The 9,351-nt window shown below is 36.1% G+C and overlaps 2 protein-coding genes and 1 long non-coding RNA gene across 3 annotated transcripts; 1 reads left to right on the forward strand and 2 right to left on the reverse strand.

The window, feature by feature from the left end:
- LOC105118533 (uncharacterized) lies at positions 1 to 1,655 on the forward strand. Its single transcript, XR_840968.1, has 2 exons — positions 1 to 55; positions 365 to 1,655. It is a non-coding gene; the product is annotated as an uncharacterized LOC105118533 (long non-coding RNA).
- A 625-nt stretch (positions 1,656 to 2,280) lies between these two features.
- On the reverse strand, positions 2,281 to 5,459 carry LOC105118532 (serine/threonine-protein kinase HT1-like). Its single transcript, XM_011016512.1, has 10 exons — positions 5,359 to 5,459; positions 4,283 to 4,416; positions 4,098 to 4,205; positions 3,925 to 3,998; positions 3,599 to 3,774; positions 3,292 to 3,387; positions 2,912 to 2,992; positions 2,768 to 2,821; positions 2,535 to 2,669; positions 2,281 to 2,435 (listed from the first exon to the last, which is right to left on the reverse strand). The coding sequence occupies exons 1-10, from the start codon at positions 5,437 to 5,439 to the stop codon at positions 2,358 to 2,360; spliced, it is 1,017 nt and encodes a 338-aa protein (XP_011014814.1). The 5' UTR covers positions 5,440 to 5,459; the 3' UTR covers positions 2,281 to 2,357.
- On the reverse strand, positions 5,454 to 7,817 carry LOC105118534 (uncharacterized). Its single transcript, XM_011016513.1, has 7 exons — positions 7,693 to 7,817; positions 7,273 to 7,387; positions 6,656 to 6,735; positions 6,411 to 6,530; positions 5,987 to 6,041; positions 5,623 to 5,733; positions 5,454 to 5,516 (listed from the first exon to the last, which is right to left on the reverse strand). Exons 1-7 carry the CDS (start codon positions 7,815 to 7,817, stop codon positions 5,454 to 5,456), a joined length of 669 nt encoding a protein of 222 aa, XP_011014815.1.
- Positions 7,818 to 9,351: the final 1,534 nt, after the last annotated feature.

Here is a 9,351-nt window from a genome sequence, read left to right on the forward strand (position 1 = left end):
TACATATGGTGGATGCCTTGGTTTTGAGGAGTCATTGCTTGAACTTTTTGACCAGGTATTTCACAGCCTATTGGAAAATTTTCCACTTACCAACCATCTTTTGGAATATCTAAAAAAACCACTAAACTTAGACCAAATCCATAAATTTATGGACATCTAAAATGCATCAAGAAAACTCCTAAATTTTTGAAATATTTACTATCTTGCTTGGCAAAAGAACCAAAAAACTAAAATTTGCGTGACATAGTTAAGTTATTGTTTATCACCGGTAGCTTAACCCTGGGAGCAATACTCGTAAGGTACAGTGTGCATTTTATACATGTGGATCTCATTTCTGAGGTTATAATGTGAAGCAATTTGTCAGGAAAAGCATGTTGAAGATTTTTCTTTCACGAAGATGTTTCAGTTTAAGGACTAGATTTTTGACCCTTGATGAAGTACAAGGGATTGGACATGCATGGAGAGATTCTACAACCTTCACGGGGAAGAGTGGAGCAGAACTTTTGCAGGAACTAAAAGTTGCTCACCGCATGCCTCTCTCAACTTCTCCTATTATCCTTTGTATCCTCTTGAAGTGCTGCCAGCGTTTCATCAGCTCTCTGTATATAGGCTATATCGTCCTGTACTCTTTCTTTTGAGCAGATATGACTGCCCACTTTGCACATAGAAGAAACCGATCGCCAATCTCCCCTCCTTATTGATAATACACTGTTGCATGTTGCTGCGCTTCAAGATGCCCTAGTTTTTCACTCTTTTATGTAGCTCATTCCAGTTCTTGTCTGAGGACGTCATGGTTCTGCAGTTCCATGTATATTTTCTTGGTATATGTAAACAAGAGACGGGGATAAAGGAAATCTCCAATGACATAAAAATCCAAAAGAAACTTGTGATTAGTAGATGGTGAACTTGCTCATCCATCTGCTAACGTAGCCATTCCTTGACATCTTTCCCTCAGCTAACTGTTCCCATTGGACTTCTCGTTTGAGCCATTATCTCTTTAACTATAGATTTTATTTAACTGGAGATTCCCCTCCTAACACTGCTATGACTTCCTGATCCACAAACCACTGTGCTCTCTGCTGGAATCACTTTGCTATGGGCAGGTTATTACTTACAGGAAGAGTGGGAGGGGAAGGGAGGGTGAGTGAAGTCAGGAGAAAGAAGATGAGAGAGTGCACCAATAGCAATTGATTCCGGTGATGATGCTACAAATTTCTTGATCAAACGGCTAGTAGCTGAAGTCGCTCCTTTGGTGATGGTGGGGACTACTGTAGAGAAGAAGCGCTGGACTTCTTTGCTAGTTGCTGCTAAACATTTGGTTGATAAATCCAGTGGTAGTGGCAGCGGCGGCTGTGAAAAATAAGGTAGTGGTTGTTGACGGTGGCAGATGTGTTGTTGGTTCCCTGGTACGAGCGAGGTTGTTTATCTTTTGGTGACACCACACTAGCGTGTCCATGGATGGAACTGGAACTTACAAAAACAGGGAGGTACGGAGGGTTGGAGGAACTTGCACGTTGAAAGTTTTTTGTTTTTCTATTTGTACTCACAACCGTGAAGGCCAGAGTTATTGTGGGCTTTTTGAAAAGATTGTAATGGGTTGGATTTTACTAAAAGGCTCAAATCACGATTAGAAAAATAAGGCCCAACAAAATTGTTTCGATCTAATTATCCCATCTCTAATAAAGTATAAATAGAATCAAAAGCTTTAAAATGAATATTTCACAAGAAACAAGAAAAGAACAGAAATATCTAGAAATATTGGAAGTAGATTTGGGGCTATCTAAGACATTAACACGATAAAAAAAATACAAGAACAGTTAGAAGCAATAAAATATAACTCAAATCATACAAAATACACAATCATTTGTCATTCTAAATCAACAAAATTATTTTCTTTTAATTACAAAGAAGCTATTCAAATTTAAAATATCTTGAAATAAAAAATGCTGGCATTTTCCCTCCTAAAATTCCAACACCAAAAATTTTTTTTTTTAAAAAAAACACTCTTTAACTCAACGGGACACAAGGGACCATCAACAATTAAAGCAGAAATAAGCTCTCTCAAAATAACAAAAGTACATTTTCTCCCGAGATCAAAAGTCTATTTTACAAACAAAACCACATTTTCTCCTCCTTTTCTTCTCTTTCCCCAAGTTCTTGAAACGAGGAGCTGCGAGAGTTACATGATTGTCTCGCAGACATTGATATCTCATTTGAAAGGCGCGCCAAAAGATTGCAACTCTCCACAGCTAAAATATATAGGTAAGGTGATAGGTAGGATTGACAAATAAAATAATATACAGTAATGGTAATGAGAAGGATGGAAAATGGCAGGTTCGATTAGCTTGTTGTTCAGGTTATGAGCATCTGCAAGACTTCCCTTTACTTCCTCCTGAGCACAGATAGAAATTGGCCAGACGATAATCCCCAACCTGCTATAAAAACTCGCTAGTCTTATTGCTTGTGATGAACATGTACAGAAACATATTTGATATATAAAGCCATTTGTAGCAGAAACTAGAATTGCTAAATACCACTTTCGCTATTTGTTGCAGGATCTCTATTATCTCCGAGAAGTCAGGCCTTAGAACTGGATCCTGTTGCCAGCATTTTTCTAGCAGTTCGGCAAGCTTTGGTTCAGTATTCTTGGGTATGGTAGGCCGTAGACCCTGAAACCACGTGAATGAAAATCACCACACAAATTCTTATAATCATGGACTCATCATATGAAATAGGGGAAAAAATGCTTGTTGAAAAGGATTTTTACCTTTTGAACCACTCCAACAGCTGCTTGTAAAGGGGTTAAGTATTCATATGGAATCTGGGAAGCCAAATATGCAAAAATGATCAATTTTGCAAGAGAAACTTACTAAAAAGCGAAGGGATATTACACGAAAATGACCAGCAGCACCTTTCCAGTTAACAACTCCCATAACACGATCCCAAAACTAAATACGTCAGCCTTGTGGTCATACGGCTTGTGTTCAATGACCTTCAATGCAAGATAAAAGGTGTAAGAAAATTGCGAGATGAACCATTTAGAAGATGCATGGTGGGTGCCACCAGCACAACTAATGATGCCTCAAAGTTTCAACAAGAATCATGGGGGACGGGAGGGGAAAGCTATGGATTATTTAACAATGGTAAACAAGTGATCTCTCTCGGTGACAGCAAGAAGCAAATTAAACACTAAGATTAATGCCAAGATAGTTTGCACACTAGTACTGGGAAGGATATTGGTAAAGCTGGGAACACTTTTCAGAATAAGGTGTAATGAAAACAAAGGTATACCTCAGGAGCCATCCATCTATAGGTCCCAGTTTCCGCAGTCATAATTCCAGTCTGAGCTTTCACTCTGGCAACACCAAAATCAGCAACCTTGACTACCTGAAATGAAATGAACAGATGTTTCTTATAGATACACATACGGTACAAAGCTTCAGTTGAATTTGATTTATCTTCCTCCTTGATCATGGTGATGAGAGTAGAAGATGTGGAGGAGGATGAAAAAGACTAGGTAAAAAACATCACTGAAGCCAATCGAATAGTAAACAAAGCACTTGCTGAAAAAATGAAATATGGCAAAGAAGAATCTTACTTCATTTTCATCCATGAGAAGATTTGCAGCCTTCAAATCCCTATGGATTATATTATTTTGGTGCAAGTAATCCATTCCTTTAGAAACATCTATTGCTACTTTAAGTAAACTTGGCAGCGTAAAAACACCCCTCTGCTTGTGTAGGTAGTCATAGACACTTCCTCCGTACATGAATTCTATTTACCAAGAAAAGAAAAATTAAGAAACAAAATGTTGAATGGGAGATGAAAAATTAAACAAAATCTTGAATGGGAGAAAATAAAGAAAGAAATTCATACGAGGAATAAATAATCATAACAAATGTTTCAAAACTCAGTGACATTTACCTGTTACAATGCACAAACTTGGAGGCTTGGTGCATGCACCGATAAATTGTACAACATTCTTGTGTCGAACTTTCCTACAGGTTCAAAGAATATGTAAAAACAAGGAAACACCAAACCCAAGAAACAACCTAGAGTTGTAGAAAAACTACGTAGCTGAAGACATTTTGTCAGACCTCATAATGTAAACTTCTTGGGCGAATTCTTTCTGCAAGTCTGAATTTACTCGCTCAGGCTTGAGAATTTTGATAGCCACTTCCTGACTACAATATGTACCTTTGTACCTAAGCAAATGGGATGAAACAGTTGAATAAAAAACCAAACATCAACAGAAATTGTATCTAAAAAACAGTTAACTTACAGATCACCATATGATCCAGAGGCAACTTTGTTCTCAAACTTCAAATATTTAGGATTAATTTCCCACACATCCGTCCCGTCATTCGGTATTGTAACATGATTAGTATCGTATTTGGTCCTAAATTGCTCGTGATCCTGTGAACACATTAAAAGTAAATTGAAATGCATATCGAAACATGACAATGAATGAAACCACACAAGGAAAAACATAAATTTGTTGTAGTCAATTGATGTGGTGAAGAGATTATGGCATAAACTAGACACTATCAATTATTATCAATTATCTTGTTGCATTGGAAAACTAAAGAATAAGCAGAAGCAAAATCAAGAACTTCAAAATGGTACCCATCAGCAACCTAGCTATGGTGAATTATTCCTGAAATAAATTCAGTTACATGCGTTCTACCATATTCAAAACATTGCTAGGAGCGTTATGCTTGTCATATACAAGGCATATCATCTAATTTGAGGAGGTTGCTCGTGGAAGAAATAGATGAAACTATTTTAAAATGATGAAGATAAAAAATACATATCAACAAAACAAGGTTCCTAACAGACAACTTAATCATCGGGATAAATTCTTATTCAATTCATGGCCTAGTCTATTGCAATCCTGGTCTACTCTTGCCCATTTCCAGTACTATATGAGTTGCTAATTGGGAATTCCTTAATTTAACTCCTTCTTTAGTTTTCTTATCACTAATTAACTTGTGACTAAGTTTTATTTCTACCTACAGCAGCCCCTCCTCAACCCCATAAAATAACCAAATGGTAAAAAGATCTGAAACTGGATGAAGGAAATTACATCAAATATTGGAAAGCAATTTATAAAACATTTCATTGCATCCCGCCCAATTCACTGGCTTTAGATATAATTAACTTCAATTTGAGATGATCATTTTAGCAAACAGACCATTGGTTAGAAGAGAATATTCTACTTGCAGGGTCATGCAAAGCTTGCCTGATCCTCATCAAATAATATGACAATCTTCACTAAACAAGAAACAAGAAAATCAAGAGACTGAAAATATAATCAATTCAAGTACAAATAAATTCATAAAAACTCTTGTAGAACACCACATTCAACAGTGAGCATTGTGAGTGAGAGAAACCCAGATTTATTATAAGCTGCAAACTCCATAAGAAGACACTTGCCATCACTACAAATCAAATCAGGGAATTACCTCAATCTTGGAAAATTCCTTTACCAACGCTTGTCTGAGCTGCTCCGTTTCCTGAAAATTATGAACAGTCTGTTAATGGATCAAGTTCGTTGTGTATTTCAAATATGTTCCTGATTAATGGAAGCCTTATGTAATAAAAGGTGTGTATGGCAAGTACCTCATATGGCCAACCATCAACAACAAATACATCTAAGGAGTAGCCATCAACTGTCGAAAATGCGTGCGCTTCTTGGATGTTCAACCCAATGTCAGCAAGTAAGGAAGTCAGCTGTAAATTCGCGAAACACCAATGACCTCATAAATAACTAGAAGCACAATAAACGACAAATTCATTAAATTTTAGCAGTATCAGACACCAACGCAGACCTCAAATTTGTTTGCAGTTCTTCCAAATTGAATACCAAAACAGCCTCCAAATTGAAAGAAGCAGCAGAATAAAAGAAGATTTTCCCCAGCAAATTGAAACAATGTTTGAGAAATAAAATGTGCTTGGCTTATTTCAGCAAGCATGCTTATCTTACCTTACTCAGGAGTTTTGGCTTGTCATAGGTCGAAAAAGTTATTTCATGCGTGGGCCTACATCATTGCCAATAAGAAAAATAATGTAAACCTCACGATCCAAATCTAGTAAATCATGTATACATGTTTAGAAATGTGCATAATCAATGGCATGCTCAATCAGATTGCGCGCCATTTCAAATATAGGATCTCATATACAAAGAGAGCCCATTACCCTACCATATTCAAGGATTAAAAACTCATCTGAATTCTGATTTTCACTCAAGTCTGTCGATTAAAGATAACGATTAATATAAAAATGATATTTGTTAAAATTTTTCAAAATAAAATGTTAAAGTGAACTAACAAAAGGGCAAAAACCCCAGATAGATCCTTATTGGAATCAAGTTAACTCTACCACAACAGCATTTTGAATGAGAGAATTGCCTGAAGAAATTTGAATCAGCATACTCAGAATTATCACCATCTTGATCATCAAATTTATTTGCTTCAAGTGCCAGTGCTTCAAGATTAGGTGATGAACCAAAGGCTGGCGGTGGATGCAAGCTGACAATTGACAACAAGATAAAAATGTCAGCAATATTAATGAAACTTATTGATTGGAGCCGTCAAAATCACAATATGCATGGATTAAGAGGATTCTAGGACAGATAATGATCTCAACAGCATACTTCTTTCTCTGAGCTGCTTCCTTACTAGGAGAGTCTTGAAGGCTAGAGTCAGTAGAATTATCATCGGAAGTAGGATGAACCTGCATGTGGGAGATGCAGTTGATTGCACTTGATAAATTAAAAAGTTTACAAGACTCAATGCAAGAAAAGAAGATAACAAATGCAAACGAGGTTTGCAATCCACATTTGGCAAAAATCAGCTGCGTTTATTGAACTCAAACAGATCAAACCAGCCTCACAGTGTGAAATGCAGCACTCATTTGAGGACCTGTTTACAGAAGATTCCTTTCATAGCTAGTAACTAAACCAGTATTATACTCGTATATTTATAGTTATATCACATTTACTTCTACATCAACAATGTGGAACCAAAAAAAAATCAATTTTGATGAACACAAAAACACAAAACTTCGAACTCCAAATTCTCCACAAAAGATAGGATCCTTCAAGACCTAAAAACACCTGCCGAAAACTTGTATCATGAACAAATCCTCGCGTAGTCTTAAAATCTACAGCCTAATCAATCGCAAATTCTGTTCATAATCAAATCTTCACAAATTACTATCAAGAAGCATCGGTAATATAAAAAACATAACAAATCAGTAGATAGACGTTACCTGAACAAGGCGAATTTCAATCGCCGGTCGATTAGCAGGATCGTGAGCCAAACGCAGCAATCTCTTATGCGTTAACACATCTTCTGCTCTCTCCACATTCACATCTAACGCATATCTACACCACAAAAGGTACCAAAATGAGAATTATCCTGCGAAAGATCAAAATAAAAAGACGAAGAAAAAACGAATAATTCAAATTAAAAAAAAAACACTCAAAATTTTCATTTCCGTAACGAAGAAGCAAAACAAAGTCACATACATACACATATATCGTATAGATACACGTACATGTGCGGAAACTAACACACACACACAAAATTTTCATTTCCGTAACGAAGAGGCAACACCAAGTCACATACATACAAATATATCGTATAGATACACGTACATGTGGGGAAGCTAACACACACACACACGTACCTGGTAGGGAGGCTATTGAAGTGAGTCCAGAGTTGATCATCAAAACCAGGTAGATTAGCTTCTTCGTGATTAGATTCTTTAAGACGACGAAGAATCTCCTTATAAACCTCAAGTTTCTGCTGCATCCTTTGCTGTTGTTGCCTTCCTTGTAACACCGAATCAGACAATGTCGTATTCGTGTTCTCATTCACTCTGCAGCCTCAGCTCTCATCACTACAAACAAAAAAAACAATAAATAAAGCTAAATGCAGAGAGAGAAGTTGCGAATTTTATTTATTTATTTCGCTAAGTAGGTTTAAGAGGAGATTAAGGGGAGGGTTAAGAGTGGATTAAGGTTTAATTAATTTAATATTATGGATTTATATTTTATAGTTGGTGCTGAAGAGAGAGAGGCTGCGTTGTGAGTTTTTTTTGAATGGGTTTTTGGCTTCCCTTCCCGCTGCTCTCTAAATATATAAGTTGTTTAGAGGCGTAGTGCGCACCCATAAGAATCAAGACGGTGTAAATTCGTACCCTCGCTCGTTAACCTCCCCTAAATAAAATATTAGCGGGGAGAGTATTTGCTGTGTGTGCATTACATCAACTTCAATGCACATCTTTACAACGTTTTTTTTTGTTTTGTTTTTTCAATCCATCCTTTTGACTTGGAATCATTCCATTTCAATAATAAGTGTGTTTGGTTTGGAGATGTAATGATTTTTTCATGAAGACATAATATTTTTTAAGTATAAATTATTAAATAATATTTATGTAGTTTTATTTATTAAGGGTAGAATAGTACTTTCAATTTAATCTATATATACTTTATTTATATTTAGGTTAAGTTTAAGTATTCATAATATACAAATTATTCAGAATTCTAGCCTCCTTTTTATGTTTCATCTTAATTATTTTAACATGGTATCAGAGCTGGTTCTATAGAACGAGGCTTAATCCCGAACACAGCTTCACTCCAAAACGCAAATATCAAATTTTTTGGAGTGAGATTTTGTCTTCCACTTCTGCAAAATTTGGTATTTCATCAATTTCTGCAATTATTTTGGTATTTTGTCTTCCCTTCAGCTTTTGCAATTTGGTATTTGCGTTCAATTTCTGCAAATTTGTTTTGTGTTTTAGAGTAATTGTATAGTAGTGAGAAGATATTTCTTTAGTTTCTGATTTTCTGTTCAGTTTCTGCAATTTGGTATTTGGTTTTCCGCTGCTTTTGCATTCTAGTTTTCTGTGATTGTTGATTATGGCTACTGAAAGAGATGATTCGCTTCAGTCTGTGAGTGTGAGGTTGGATGGGAAGAACTATTCATATTGGAGCTATGTAATGAAAAATTTTCTTAAAGGTAAGAAGATGTGGGGGTATGTTAGTGGAACTTATATGATACAGAAGAACATTGAGGAGAGGGATGTTGTTTTGATAGATACATGGAAGGCAAATAATGCAAAAATCATTACTTGGATCAACAATTCTGTTGAACATTCGATAGGCACACAGTTGGCGAAGTATGAGACAACAAAAGAGGTTTGGGATCATCTGCAAAGGTTATTCACACAATCAAATTTTGCAAAACAGTATCAATTAGAGAATGACAGACGAGCTCTTCATCAGAAGAATATGAGTATTCAAGAGTTTTATTCTGCCATGGCAGATCTTTGGTATCAATTGGC

This window comes from Populus euphratica, unplaced genomic scaffold, assembly GCF_000495115.2.
Source record: "Populus euphratica unplaced genomic scaffold, PopEup_1.0 scaffold1997.1, whole genome shotgun sequence".
Lineage (NCBI taxonomy): Eukaryota > Viridiplantae > Streptophyta > Magnoliopsida > Malpighiales > Salicaceae > Populus > Populus euphratica.